The sequence below is a fragment of the Tympanuchus pallidicinctus genome, unplaced genomic scaffold (assembly GCF_026119805.1).
Source record: "Tympanuchus pallidicinctus isolate F22 unplaced genomic scaffold, pur_lepc_1.0 scaffold17, whole genome shotgun sequence".
Lineage (NCBI taxonomy): Eukaryota > Metazoa > Chordata > Aves > Galliformes > Phasianidae > Tympanuchus > Tympanuchus pallidicinctus.
The window spans coordinates 15,007,853-15,023,239 of NW_026294690.1; the positions used below are offsets into that span (position 1 = coordinate 15,007,853).

At 40.4% G+C, this 15,387-nt stretch overlaps 1 protein-coding gene across 1 annotated transcript; it reads right to left on the bottom strand.

The window, feature by feature from the left end:
• Window positions 1–46: 46 nt before the first annotated feature.
• Window positions 47–14,876, bottom strand: TMF1 (TATA element modulatory factor 1). The gene is made up of 17 exons (XM_052678288.1): window positions 14,610–14,876; window positions 12,880–14,117; window positions 10,823–10,926; window positions 9,870–9,996; window positions 9,498–9,603; window positions 9,197–9,339; window positions 8,686–8,852; window positions 8,386–8,542; window positions 7,904–7,996; window positions 6,932–7,088; window positions 6,293–6,485; window positions 5,627–5,696; window positions 5,445–5,537; window positions 4,329–4,439; window positions 3,597–3,743; window positions 3,060–3,185; window positions 47–2,521 (listed from the first exon to the last, which is right to left on the bottom strand). Exons 1-17 carry the CDS (start codon window positions 14,749–14,751, stop codon window positions 2,378–2,380), a joined length of 3,318 nt encoding a protein of 1,105 aa, XP_052534248.1. The 5' UTR covers window positions 14,752–14,876; the 3' UTR covers window positions 47–2,377.
• Between the last annotated feature and the right edge of the window lie 511 nt (window positions 14,877–15,387).

Genomic DNA, 15,387 nt, shown 5'->3' on the forward strand with positions numbered 1-15,387 from the left:
CACAGCGCTGCTTTAAGCCTTTGACAGACAGAACCGGAGCCCACGCTTAGCATAAAGTTTTATTTCACCCCGACCCGTGCTCTGTACAGTCTGTACACATTTTACAATTAGAAACCAAAGTCCCGTTTTCACCGCAGGGTAACCCATGTTGTTCCTTATTTAGGACCTTCGTAGCCCTTAACAAAACGCGCATCGTAACAAACATGTTAACGGGACAAAAATGAACAGAACCAACCCTTTTTCCAATGGATGAATACGTGTGGTTTTTTAAAGCTTGCTTCTTTGTTGCTGGAGGAGGCAACACCAACCCAACACCATGCCAGCCCCTTCTGTACTCATCCAAACCCACCTCCCCTCATAGAGGCCTTGCCCTCATTTACCAAAGGCATGAAATAAGACCCCTTTGAACAGCATACGTTGAGGGAGCCCTTAAATAACCTTCCTCCACACTTGCAGTGAGAATGGGCTGTAAATTAGTTGCTTCCACGAGGGTACTTAAAAATAACAGATTTAAACGGAAGAGGATGGCAGCACTGTGACCTAAATGCTTGCTTTTTGCATGTGTTTTTTTTTTTTCCTTTTCATAGCAACAAGCATCAAATGTCCTGGTATACATTAACATTTCCTCAAAACAAGCCCACAGGTATGATATCAAAGTGAATCAAAACACGTAGAAGTCTACATTACCATCCAGCAGCTACTCTGGTTTCTAAGGCTTTGATGCTTAAGACACAGTAGGCCCCTGGATTGCTGTGTGATAGTAAATGTTGCACTGAATGAGAATAAAAGAATCCAGAAAGAGTCAATACAGCTATTTACATCTGCTTTTGTAAAATTTAAAAATCTAACACGCTCTCAAATGTTTTTGTATCTAAAAAATGTTAACGCTGAGTGTGCGTGTCAATTTCTCATTTCCCTCCTGGAAGCACAAGACAGTTTGAGGTGCTCAAACCTGCACGTGAAGGAGCATCCACACACGTTAGAAAGAAAATGTTACCTTCAGAAACACTGGCAGTTCTAAGTCCAAATAAAAGCCATAAAGTGGTTTCTATACATCTTCAAAGTGCTCCATTTGTCTTCCAAGATCGTAAAAAGAGCAAACTACTGGTTCTCTGCAAAGAATAACAGCTGTTTCTCAACATTAATCTTCATGAAATAGGGTGTATGGATTGTTTTGGGGGTCCACTGGTTCTTTGTTTTGCTTTTCAAGAAATGGATGAGCTGACAGTTGCACATCCTAATTCTGGCTGACTTAGCATGCTGCAAATCAGTAAGTTCTGATAACTGCCTTCATTTTGGGTTGGTCTTTTTATTGCGGGCTTTTTCTTTTTAACTTAAAGCAACTGAGAACATTTCACTATGATGGCAAAGTGATAAACTCTGAGAGGCTTTTCACCAAAAGCAGCTTCTCATCATTTGTACCCTTTGCCTCCTTCTGTCCACTGAATACAGAAGCAGAAACAGTGTTCACCAACACAAATGCAAAAGAAACCCCTCGCAGTGGAGGCAACAGTGTAACAGGCCAAGAATTTAAACTGTGGAGTATTTCACACGAGTGTCTATCACAGCCACAGCTCTGAGATAAAGAGAAATATTTGCTGGCTGGAATGCAAAGAGGAGGAGGCAAGCTTCTTCCCCTGATTCTCAGCATTCCCAAGGGTCCAGTTCCGAAGTTTCCTCTGACATGACCCAAAACATGGCTAAGGATCAAGCCACGTGGATGCTGTTTGACCAATACCTCACTCAAGGAATGGCATGAGAAATACTTTGCAGCCACTGGAGACTTGCTTGAAAACTATATTAAGCAGCAATCCAGTTCTGTCTAAACCTTGCTATTTATATACCAGGAATGACTACATGAGAGCAGCAGCAATTCTTTTATTTAAAAATATATATACATCCAATCATCCTTCAGACAGCAAACCACTGCTATTTCATTACTAAAAACGATCTGGTCAAGTTTTAGAAAAAACTCTTCTAAAGAACATTTTAAAAAGACTTCTGATTTGTCACTGGTATATGAGAATATGAAGGGCCACTTGTAAATCTCATGCCTTTCAGTGCTGTCTCATGAGGTAACAACCATCTTTCCTGCTAGTGTTTTTGTAAGTAAAATGGTCCTTTTTTAGTAAAAACAGAAATACAGAGATGACTTATTTTTTTAAATATTGCACAAATAATTTAACTGCAGACAGTAGAAGACATTTAAAGCATTGATTTTTGTCAACATATGAACTCTATTGTATAGACACGCTTTCTATCATACACTTAATTCTCTTTTTTTTTGTTTTTTAAACAAGACATCTGAATCCAGCATTTACATAAACAAATATCTACACAATCTGTTACCATATCACGTGAGGAGCTCCAGCAGGAGTTAGTTTTGTCTTTGTTTTAAAAGTTCATCTATCTGAGTCTTATACATGTTTTTCACATCCTCAAGATCCAGCCGGAGCTCTTCAGCTTCCTCTGCTTTCTCCCCATACATCTGAAGAATGGTATTGTACCTTTGATCCAAGTCCTGCAATAACATGTGGTTTGCTATCAGACCATCACTCAACTTAAAGGCTTGCTGCTAGAACAGTGTTTTTTACACTACTAGGGAAAATGAGCAGAATGTCACTTTATCAAAGTGTGACTATTTTACAGTGATGCACAAAGCAAGCTCTTCATGCTTTGATGCTCTGAATACAGCTGGATTTAGAGGACTAAAATATTTGTCCTGTTAACTATATCACCGCCACAGACAAATGCAGCCTCTAAATCGAAGTCTCATAAATCCATGCTGTTTATCAAAACATCTCCCCTACTAAAAAGAATGCCTTTATGTGGCAGAAATGACCTCTCATTAACTGAGCATACAATCCTATGTAAAGCACATGCTTTTAACAAGGACATTTTGAAAGTGACTACCAGTCATGAAGCAGGGATTATCAGGTTTCCTAATAAGCAAAGAAATCTAAATCATAATCATAAATGATTAGAGATATATTTTAATGTAAGTTGATAGAGATTTAAAAAAGCCTACTGTATCAGATTTACAACACGAATACACTTACCTTTAACTGTGCACGCAATTTTGGTATTTCCTTCACTTTTTCTTCAAGTTCATCATTTTGATTTGTTAATTTAACCAGTTCTTCTGCCATTATCGATCTAGTTTTCTCCAGGTTTCCAATTTCCAGCTAAAGGAAATGTTTCACAATTAGGAAGAAGAGATAATCACCTTTTTCATATTAAATCTAAATGTTTCAAAACACTAAGGATTTTTCATGAACTGGACTAAGAAATAGCATCTAGAGGAAGCACTCTCACTTTTTTCTCAGATCTGATCAGTGCTTTTTGCTTCATTTTGTTTTAGACAGATAAGTTTTCTTGATAAGTCCTTGCCAAAACAAAAACAGGAAGCAACAAATGTTTCTCTTACTCATCCCTATCTACTTGGTCACTCGTGCAGTGGCTTTCTGAATTAACAGAACTGCAGTAAGGAGAGGAATCAAACTTTCTGAGTATAAAACCAGTAAAACACAGCAGACTGCATTAACACTTAACCTTAAAAGTGCTGCATTTCATCTCTATAAGAGTAACTACAGTACCTGTAGATGCGAGATCTCTCCTTCTCTTAGTTTTAACTGTGATTGAAGGTTTTCAATTACACTTGAACCTGCTCCCATCCTTATAGCATCATAAAGATTGCTCCCACCGGAAGCTGTTGGTCCAAATGAGTGATCATGGGGATCATCCTACAAACAGAAAAGTTAGACAACCTCAAAATCTCACAAGTAACTGCTTTTAAATCGCCTCTCTCCTAACTTATTACTTCACTTAAAAACTACAATTATACTGTTGCTAAGCAAGCACTTCAATACTCAACCTTTTTTTTTTTTTAAACAAGAGCTTAAGGTGAATATTCAGAGTTTGAGATAGCTCCTTACTGGCAAGTATTTACATCCTACAACTACCATTTAACTCGGACATCGACAACTGTATCCACATGAAAGCAGCAGGCTTCACAAAGACAGCAGTCAATGATGCAGCCTAGGGAGTGGGCATGCACCCTACACCAGGATTACTTGCGAAGATAAATCAATGGTTTGACTTCTACCAGTGTTATTCAAACCTTCTAGCTAATTTGGTTGTGTGGACTCAGCAGAGGTACACGCATATATCAGTCTGCAGTAAAACTGTGGTCCTGCTGTCTTCCACAGATGCTTTATAGTCATAGGCATCTCATAAGCAAGTTCTCAAGAGTCATTTTCAACATTAATAAAGCTTCCTGAAGAGAAAAAAAGTACATCAAAAAAGCCAATATTACAGTTATACAATACCTGTGACAGAAAAGAGGTCTGAAGGCCTGCCATATCAACTCCGCTTATGGAACTAGAGCGAGACATAGTTGGAGTGCTTGAAACAGTTTCAACTGTAAATGACTTCCGATCCTTAAATAAAAAAGAAAAATCCAACAAGGCAAACATTATCACCACTCAGCTACAGAAGAAAGTCCACAAGAAGGTGAAAGACAGATTCTGTAAAAACAGACTGCCCTTCCCTCCTCACCGAGTAAAAAACATATGAGTTCAGCGATGAAGAACTGTTGTGCTACTAACACTTCTAGTCTTTGCTTAACTCTTTAGACTTTTCAAGGAAAAAAAGACACAAGTTGCAAACTACAACAAAATAATTTCTCTTTCAGTAGCCAAGGGAGATGCAGAAGCAGTTTTAGATGCCCAAATGCATCACAGGAAGAATAACATAACCCAAAAGTATGCCACTTTTGGAGTGCACATTAATTCTTTTCTTTTCCTTTTTTTTTTTTTTTTTTTTTTTTTTTTTTTTTTTTATGTTTCAGAAATTAACTCTGAGATTTCTTCTATTACTGTCATACCTTCCAAACAGATTGATCTCATTTACAGTCAGCATCTGAAAATTTAGGACCCTCTCTGAAGGATAAAGCTGTTACATTTTGACACTAGAGAAAAGAAGTAACCAGCAACAGAAGCAGTTTCACTTGAATATCAACTGCTAATCAGAAGTTACTGACACTACAAGACTATTTTGTGACTCAAAGTGGAAGGTATGCAGTACATTACATACAACTGTGTGAAACTCAGAACAGGAACTCAGTGGAAGCAATGCTAGCAGCCTAAGCAGAGGAAACAAGTAGCTTCAGAAGATCAGAATAACCAGTATCCAGTTTTGATCTTTTTTCGGGTTAAATGAATTAGTACTCAAGACTTCCTTCAGCAAGTTTTACAAATTACATACTTCAGACGAAATAAAAGGCAAGCACAATAAAGAAAAAGCCAAATTTCTAATGTGTACACTCAGAATATACTGTACTGCATTAAAGCTGCTTTGCTGCTTGCCACAGTTTTAATTTCTAGATATCTAAGAGAATAATGATAGCCTCAATAAAACCGAACAGAAATGTCAAGCTTTGGTACCTTTTCCTTTGCTGCTTCTTGTGCAAAAATTGCCTTCTTTCTTTCCTGTTCAATCTTCATTTTCTCCATTTCTAACTGAGTAGTCAGCAGTGCCTACAAAAGTAAATGCAGGTTGTTAACCCCCTGTTGGCACAGGTATCATTAACAGCTTAAAGCTGAAGCAGACTTGAGGTAGACAATACCTTTTCTTTCTTTGCATCTTCCAAAGTTTTTGCATACTCATCTTTGAGTTCTTCTAGTTCAACCTCATACCTACCATTGAAGAGGAACAAAAAGTCAAAAAATAAGTATTCTGTATTTACTTTTGTTCTGATGTTGCTGAGATAGAGTTAATTTCTTTCATACAGGCTTGCATGATACTGTGGTTTGGATTTTTGATTAAAATAGGCATGGTAACAAAAGAATGTTTTAGTTAATGCTGAGCAGTGCTTGCACAGTCAAAGACTTTTCAGCTTCTCATGCTTCCCTACCAGCAGGGAGGCTGGGGGAGCACAAAAAGCTGGGAAGGGACACAGCCAGGACAGCTGATTCAAACTGGCCCAAGTGATGCTCTGTACCATCTGATGTCACACTTGGCAATGTCTTTATCAGCACAGTCGCTTAATAAAAGCACGGCTTCAAGATGTTAAAGCATTATGAAGTGCCATATTTCAGACAATCTTTAGCATGAAACAAAAGTACCCTCAAGAAGTTGGCTGCTTTGTTAAGAACTGGGTTTTTTGTTTATTTGTTTTTAAACAGTGCTATCAACACTCCGGGGATCGAAATCAACACTCAAAGATCCAGCCTGAAGTCAAAGAGCTGCAGCAGATGTTTCTACAATGGATGGTTTATTCCACTCTGCTTACCTGCTGTTTTCAACTTCAATTTTCTTCAATTTGTTTCTCTCCATTTCCACCTGAGCCTGGAGACGACTGTTCTCTTGCCTTAAGCGGCTGTTCTGAGACTCAGTAGAAGACAGCTGAACTTTATTAGACATAAGCTCTTCTGTAGCGGCCCGTTCTCTCTCAGCAGCTGCTGCTAGAAGAGCTTGAGACTCACCTAATGTTAAACAAAAACAAACCAACACAGAATTTACCTTTTCTGCTCACACAGTTATAACATGGGTCAATTATTTGTGCATCAAAATGGAAGTTGAGGCATTTTTGTCAGTATTTTTGAAGCAACTACTTTTTTTTTCCCTAAATGCCAGTCTACCTTCAGTGCCTCAGTGTTCATGCTTCTTTTAGATGCTGTAAGCACATGCATAGTGTAACACCTCTATCTTACAGTCCCATTATCCTCTGTTGTAAAGAAAATCAGTGAGTTAGGCACCTTGGCAATACAACCCACACATCCTTCCTTACAGGAATGTGTTTTGTGCTCACCAATTCCGATTCACTCACTTGACCCTTGGGCAAACATTAAGCCCTTTTAAATTTACCTTCAGTTACTTTACATCTTCCAACAAGAGTCGTACAGCTCAGCACAAGCTACAAACTTCTTACCAAGTCTGTCAGAAAGGTTCTTCTCCAATTTCTCCCATGCAGAGGTTTGTGCTCCCAGCGTGGCCTGCAAATTCTCTATCTGCCTGAGAAGAGGCCGTGTAGCAGAAGTAACACTTTGACTTAGTTCTTGGTTCCGGCTCTCTGCTTCCTGGAGTCTCTGAAATCACAAGTTCAATGTATTAAAGCATTAAAACCATACAGTGAATTTAAATGTTATCACACAACTCATCTAAACACATCGTGTTCTAAAATCCTTTAGATTAAACTAACAGTGAAGTCTGCCATCCCAGCAGAGAGGTGCACCATTTTTGGATGCATCACAAAACAACAGCCCACACACTTACATTTTCAAGAGCAGAAAGCAATTTATCCCTAATTTATCCCAGCATTCTGATACCTGCAGCTTCCTGAATTAATCAGCTTAGCAAATTATCAGTTCATACTGGCAGCACACTAAACACTGCAGCAAGACAAACAGTGCCCCTAATTTAGGTCACCTCTCTCCTTATCCTCCACTTACACATTTATGCATGATTCTGCTCAGTTTCAGCCCATACAAACAAATCCCTTTGTGCTCCAAATAAAAGTTTTCTTTCCTTTGGGATACCACCACCACTTGAAGAACTTTAACAACAAAATATCTGAACTTTAAGACCAAGAAAAAATCTCTTAAGAAGCAGATAAGAGTCATTCAAAACTTATTAGCTAGAAATCTTAGAAGACAAACTTAATGGTTGCACATTGTCTCGTACAAGAAGAATAGAATTACATTTAAAATACTTTAAAATTATTATTTTGTTTTCAGTATTAAAGGCAACATCTTTTGATCACACATTTTTATTGGAAAAAAAAAACACCAGAGGAAACTGGGAATACAAAACCTCTCTTCCAGGATATTTATGACACATAAACATTTTGTTTTGAGAACCCTCCTCACAGATATGCATTGGCATTGCTTATTTGCTCGAATACCTGCTGTAGTTCACTGATTTCCTGACGTAAATAGTCTTCTTTTCTTGCAGCCTGCTGTTCTGCACGTTGCAGAGCTAACCTCAGGTCTGCCACCTAGGTAAACAAGGTGTTGTCATTAACCTCTTACCAAACATTGCCATCTACTAACTGCTACAGTCCTCTGCTGCTCTCAAACACAGTCAAACAGGGTGTGTCTGCTCACAAGTTTAACTCTTAAGTTCTACATATGCACAGACAGACAAATTTGTTTATCTCAGAAAGTTGTGTCCAGTTAAACTTCTCAACCTTTGCATCGTGATATGAATACTACACACTTAGCAAATAGACTGTCAAAGTCACTTTATTTAGACAACTAGAATTAAAAGTCTTAGAAATTAGTTCCATCTTCTTTTGTGCCTGGTACCTTATGGAAGATGTACCTGGCACCATCCATACACACTCTGTTCAATTAGGAAGTTTCATTCATCATGTTTAACACACACCTGAATTGCCAAAGCTTCTTGCTGCTGCCGTGCCTCATCCTTGGCCTTCTCCAGTGCTAACCCAAGCTCTTCCTTTGCCTTCATTTCCCGACTCAGGGCAGCTTCTTGTGCCTCACTGTCCTTTGTAGCATTAGCCTTGTGAAGATCTGCAAGTTCTCTGTGGGAGAGAGAAAAAGAAGTGAACAGTGACTTCACAAATAACTTCTTATATATCACTGCAGCATCTTGGAAGCACTGCATAAGAAGTAGACACTGAAACAGATTCTACAGTGGAATACAGACATACAAATATCAGCCTACTTGTATGCACTGTCAAGAGCTGCCTGGACACTTCTGTTCCGTTCTTCAAGGTCTTCCACTTCTGCTTGAAGCTTGGCAAGATCCTTTTCTTGTCGCTCCACAACAACATTCAGTTGTTTAATGCTGTCTCGATGCTGCTTCTCAAGGTCTTCCTTGCCATCAAGTACCTATTAGGGTGCCAACAAGAAGCATCAGACTAATTCCAGTACACAGCACAGGGTAGACCATGTCACCTGAGTGAGGACAATGACAAATGTGGTAACTGGCCATGGTTTTTCAACTCAAAATTTAATAAACTGAATTTGGTCAGCCTGAAAATCAGCAGCACAAGTGCAAACAAACAGCAGGAAAGAGAAGCGACTGCAATTTGAAAGGACTGAAATTGCATCTCAGTGTTCCACTAATAAGAGTAGAGAACAGTTCATCAGCAAAACACAAGAAAATAAGTCCACCTACAGCTTCCCCAAAAGGCTGAACTAAAAAGCTTTTGTGAAAAAAAAGCAAATCTCACCTGTTTTAAATGCTGCAACTCTTCTTCCAGTTCCTTGATCTTTTTGTTCTGTTTTGAGTTAATATTTTCTCTTTCTTTCTCCTTTGCTCTTAATTTCTTAATAGTGTTGGAATTGTGAAGTTGTTGTTTGGAAAGTTTTTCTCCTGAAGAAAACACAAAATTTAGCATCTATTGCCTGCTATTCCATGAATAGTCTTCATATGATGCATTCTCTTTGCCAAGTAACAAAGGCTTTAATGTAAATACAGCACATTTCAAATTATTCTACAGATTTTACTTTATTTTTTTTTTTAATTCATACCTTCCTCCATCAATCCTTTGATTTGCTCCTCTTTCTCTTTCAGTAATTCAGCAGTTTCATTGGTATTAAGTCTAGTAGCCAACTCTTCTTTAACAGTCTTTACTTCCTAAATAACAGAACAAAACACTTGGTCTTTTAGTAGGATGTATTATGGATAAATTCATGGTCATGCTGATCACCTATTACTTTTCTCCTTCCATCTCCAAATGCTCCTCAAGAACAACAAAGGCTGGAAAGGACCTCTAGAGGTTACCTGATCCAACGTTGTATTTAAAGTAAAGCTAAACTCGAAGTCAAATGGGATTGCTCAGAGCTGTATTCCATCAATTTTTAACACGTTCCAAGGATTTGTTTAATTAAAAAGCTGATTACCTTTTTAGCTGCATCTCTTTCCTTGCATGCTAGCTGGAGCTTCTTTTCAGCATCTGCTATTCGCTGTGCAAACTCCTCCTTAAGAGATGAAATGCTGCTGGTCTCTTCCTTCATTCTAAACATTTCACTGTATTTAAAATTAACATTTCAGAACGGTTTCACAGAGATGTGACATTCCAAACATTTTGCAGCAGTTTAAATGCTTTTAAAATACGTTTATGATTTTTACACACATCCATAAGAAGTACCAATCAAAGACCTTTATTAATCCACTAAGTTACCAGTGAAAGCAACAAGATGCTAAATAGGCCTTACGAGTTTTGCCCCTTAATCAAGTTATTCCCAAATAACCTCTTAATCTGTATCATGTACAGGGGAAATGAATACATACATCTATCAGTTAAGATCAATTTAGTCATTAGGTAATACCTTCACATATATTATCTGCAAATGTCTAGAATTCATATTTGATGAGTAAAACTGGCAAATTCAACTTTTCATTTTGCATTTTAACTTGAGTTAAATAATGAATTCATATTTTAGTTACAACCAGCCCTCCTACTGTGCTTCCACTGCTTGTGTTTTAGTCAGCAAATGCCACAGTAAATCAAGTTCATCTCTTTGTACCAGAGCAGTTTCCCTTAATAGCAGATCCCAGTCTTATTATAAGGATCTTTATTAACATCAAAATCTGACCGCACATCTGATTCCCATTCCTCACTAAAGCCTCTTTCATTGGCCCTCCCAAAAGAAGTTGTAGCCACAAGAAATAACAACTTTAAGAAATACCATCACAGCACGTGCAAGCACTACTTCCACCTGCCCCAAATACTGCATATCCCTCACAGCCTCTGTTCTGGTGAGAACTAGTACTTGTTTTACCATTTCACCTACTGTGTGCATTACAATAAAGTTACAGCTAGACCAACGCCTGTGTATACTTCCATACTTACTCCTTTAGGTTATCATAAGCTTCTTCCAGCCGCGCCTTCTCTTTACTTGTACTCAGTAACTGTGTTTCTCTCTTCTCCAGTTTCTCATTTAACGAATCAATCATCTGGACAGTGTTTTTTACAGATCAAGATTGGATTAATGGGACAATGAAAACACAGAAGTAGCAGGTTTCCCCTTTCCCCTCTCATCATTCCCTCACAGAATGGCCAGGGTTGGAAGGGTCCTCAAGGATCATGAATCTCCATCCCCCCGCCACATGCAGGGCCACCAGCCTCCCCATTTCACACCAGCCCAGGCTGCCCAGGGCCCCATCCAACTGGCCTTGAACACCTCCAGGGATGGGCCACCACTCTCATAGTAAAGAACTTCCCCCTGACTTCCAACCTGAATCTTCCCTCCCTCAGCTGAAAACCATTTCCCCTTGTCCTGCTGTTATCTACCCTTTCAAAGAGTTGACTTTCAAACTTCTCAAGGTTTTCAGGAACATGAAGCTAGAAGATCACCATGCGTTTGCTACATTTACTCAGAACTGAGTCATTTCTAAACACAAGATTTCTATCCTAGAGGTAAAAACCTTTCTAAGAGAGCACATATGGCTCAGCTGAGCTACTCGACAAAATGAGCAGCAGTTACATTTAATTGCAAAGCTTTTAAACAGAGCTGGTGACCTATAGAACTACAGCTGATGTTAAACACTCAGATTAACACTGTGCTCCTCATCCCACTCTTTACAAAGTCAAGGAATGATTCACATTTGAAGAGGTCTCTTCTGCGAAATGTCAATATTGGATGAGGAAAACAAACTTTCAGACGGGTGCGGAGCTGATAAAAAATCATCTAACATCAGATTTTTGAAAGCTAAATAGAGAGAAATAACACAAACATATAAAAACATAAAGAAATCAAACTGATTCTATTAATGAATGGCATTATATGGTCAGGGAAAGACAACATTTGCTGTGGTTCATTAACAACTATTCAGTACATTAGGAAAACTTATGCAGACTTATGTAAACCTAAGGAGATTCCATGACTGTGGAGTTTCCCTAAGGAATTTGCACTGATATTCTTTACAATTTAAAGAAACAAAAAAAGCTTTCCTTAAAATGAAAATCATATTGTGGCTGTATGAGCCCCATATGCAATTGTTTGTCCCTTATTAGCATTAGGGACAGCACTGGCATGGCAAACATGCCAGCAGGACACAGCCAGGAGCAAGGCCTACCTATGTCACATACTGTGCAAAACACTGCCTGAAACAAAACGCAGGAGGAAAAAACAAGAGTAAAATGTGCCCAGGCATGTTGGAATGTAAAGACAAGAACAGAAGGGCAGGAAGGTGACAAAGGAAATGGGCCAAATAAAACAGTGCAGAAAGCTCAAGTTCAGCCTTCCACACAGGAACTAGTAAACGTGAAGAAGGACACTCCATCTATTTAAACCAGTCATTCAAATGTCTCCTATTCACTATCAATATGCATGCTTTTCTTCTCCATTTAATGCCTAATAAACCTTTTTTTTTTTTTTTTAAGTACAGATTATGTCTAACACGTGAATTTATCTAGAACAAAGCAATTTACACTGCCACTGACCTCAAAGATCACAAGTAATGCTGCTGCAACGTAATCAGACTTTGACAGTTTGCAAACCTGGGGAAAAAATGCTTGCAAAAAAATTCCCCAGTTTACTGATGAAATACTAAAGGCTTGCAGTTTCACAAACCAAATTAAAATACCTCAAGAAATCTCTTCCACCTCCCACGGAAAAAAAGGAATTTGTATTAATTTAATTGGTTGATACATTTGACTTGTCAGTACTTCCTGTTTGCCTGCACCAGACACAACTCTCAACACTGGTAACTGAACACAAGCGAAACCCAAAATGATTTGACCAGAAATTTCAACAACATTTTTCCACTGCAGAATATTAAATAATTTTCTACAATTAAGTTCATTCAGTATTAATCAGTTCAGCTGAGGTCAGGCTAGTATCTCCAACACGAGATGACGGGAGATCAGCTTGGAATCAGGTGTGTTTGCAAAACTTCTGTGCTTACCTTTTTAAGCTTTTCCATTTCAGAGTCCCCTTCCAGCACCTCTCCATCAGCATCGGGCTGAGGCTCAGTCTCCTCTTTCCCAACCTGTTCCTCAGTTTGCACAGCAGACACCAAAACATCTGGCTGCTCAGAATTAACAGGTGTTGCACTTCTACCACTCTCTTCCATCTCAGCTTCCTCAGTGTGTACCACAGGACTGTCATTCACATCTTCAGATTTACTTTTCAGGGTGGCAACTGTTTCTGTCTTTGGTGCAGAAGGACTGATAGCAACAGATGCTGAAGCACAAGCCTTGCCTGATAACTCATCATCTGAATTTATTTCACTTACACTTCTACTATCTAAAGACTGTACACTAAATGAATCTATTCTTTCAAAGGCATCAGAGGAGCAGCCGCTTTCGGTCATTTTTTGAAAGTCATCCAAACGATTATAGTCTGCACAGGCAGATGTAGATAAAAGCTGAAACGACGTCTGCATTAGATGAAGACTGGATTTGGAATCTGCAGCTTCTTGTCTTGAACTTACTGAGCTCTCACTTATTACACTTTCGTGGTCCAAAACTTCAATATCACTAGTTGTGGATGTTCCTGAGGAGAAAGTGCTTATTGGGGGTGACGGTGTATTGCTCTGCCTGTCCTCAGTTTTTTGTTCTTTAGTTTCCAAGCCCACATCTTTTGTACCTGTATTAAGAGGCTGTGAGTTGCTACCCAGTGCACCTCCAGTTCTATCTGTCCCCACACTGGATTTTTCATTAAGAGCATCCTCAGGTTCTTTCAAATTGAGAGCAGACGCCTTTCCGTCAGCAACTTCATTTGTGCTTTCTTCACGCTCAGCATTACATTTAAGCACAGAATTCTCTTCTGGTTTCTCCTTTGAGCTATCGAGGTTTTTCAAGTCTGCTAGGCCACCTACAGAGGAATCTTTTACTTCTGCTTCTGTAGTCACCAGTACTTCCAGCTGACTGAAGTGCTGAGGCTCTTTTAAAGTGCTTTTCACCTCCTCCTTGGGTCGCTGTGATTTGGCCGGAGGTTTGGACACCACTGGATTTTTCTGTATGCTCTGAACATCCGTTGGAGAGAGAAAGGCACTGAAGAAGTTTTCAGATTCATCTACTACTGTTCTCCTCACTGGTTTGGTGATTGCAGTTGGTGATACTGGCGGATTCTGTGGTTCTGTATTTGAACTTAAACCCCAAGAAGAAGTATCCCATCCTCCACTTATAAGAGAATTTGTTCCTGAAACAATTAAAAAGCACAAAGATATAGACCAAGAAAAGTTCGAAATTATTAATTTTTCAATCTCTTATACAACTATGCAACAGGTTCAGAAGAAAAGTTTTCAGCATCATATAAAGCAAATATTAATATGATCACAAACAGCATCATTTTGGTTAACACTTCTTACCAAAGCTTGGAGCTGATTTTTAGACAAAATAAAAGAAGGAAGACAAAGTAATTCAAGGACTTAAGGTGGACCGAGACACCTCCAGCAAGTAAGAGCATCCGAGCAAAGCAAACACGCTCTCTCTCAATCTTAAACAGTAACTTGCGCAAGGTCTGAAAGAAGCCATACAAAATTACGGCAATAACTCCGAGACAGAGGATTTCCAAGAGAGGAGGAAGGGGAGATGAGCCTATGTAGGGTTCAGAGGGTCCGGGAGGAGGGGAGGCCGTGAGGGGAACCGCCCCACGCACTGCAAGCCCAGGCCTCGCCGCTGCCCCGCTCACCATCGCCGTAGTCGGGGATGACGGCGTTGGGCCAGGGGCTCTCCTCGGCCTGGATGTCCAACACCCGGTCGATAGATTTCTGGGCTTGGGTCAGCGCCTGCTTGGCGAAGCTGGACAGCTGCGAGGCGTTGAACCAGCTCATCCTCGGCGCCGCCCGCTCCCGCTCGGAGGCGGCAGCCCCGGGCCACAGGCGAGGCCGCGGCCGCGACCCCCCGGCCCGCAGGGCCCTCTCCCCGGCAGCGGCGAAGCCGGCTACCCCGGGCTCGGCTCCGCGCCTGCGCGCCCGCACGCTCCACGTCGCAAACAGCCCTCGCGCAGCCGCCAGCCGGCCCTCCGACACGTCGCGCGAGGCGGAGCGAGGCCGAGAGAGGCCTTCCGCCTCGGTACCTGTCATGGCGGAAGGAGCACCACATCCACTTCCGCCTCAGTACCTATCATGGCGGAAGGAACATCACGTTTACTTCCGCCTCGGTACCTGTCATGGCGGTGAGGGGCCGCTTCCGCTTCAGCGCCTGTCGCCCGGAAGGCTGTCCGTTGTTCCTAGAAGTGTCGCGGCCTGCCGGGCCGTCGCTGCCTCTTCTCTTCCAGACATACACTGGAGGCTCGTATGCACTTACCCCTCCTTAATGCCTCCTTCGGCTGCTGGTTGCAGCAGGAAGCATACCGCAAATAGAGTTTTATAAAGCTCGGTACCTGAACTGACTGCTCCCACAGCCTGCAATGCTCCTTTTAACATTCCTCAACACTGAACAACTGTGAAATTAAAAAGATGCGGCTA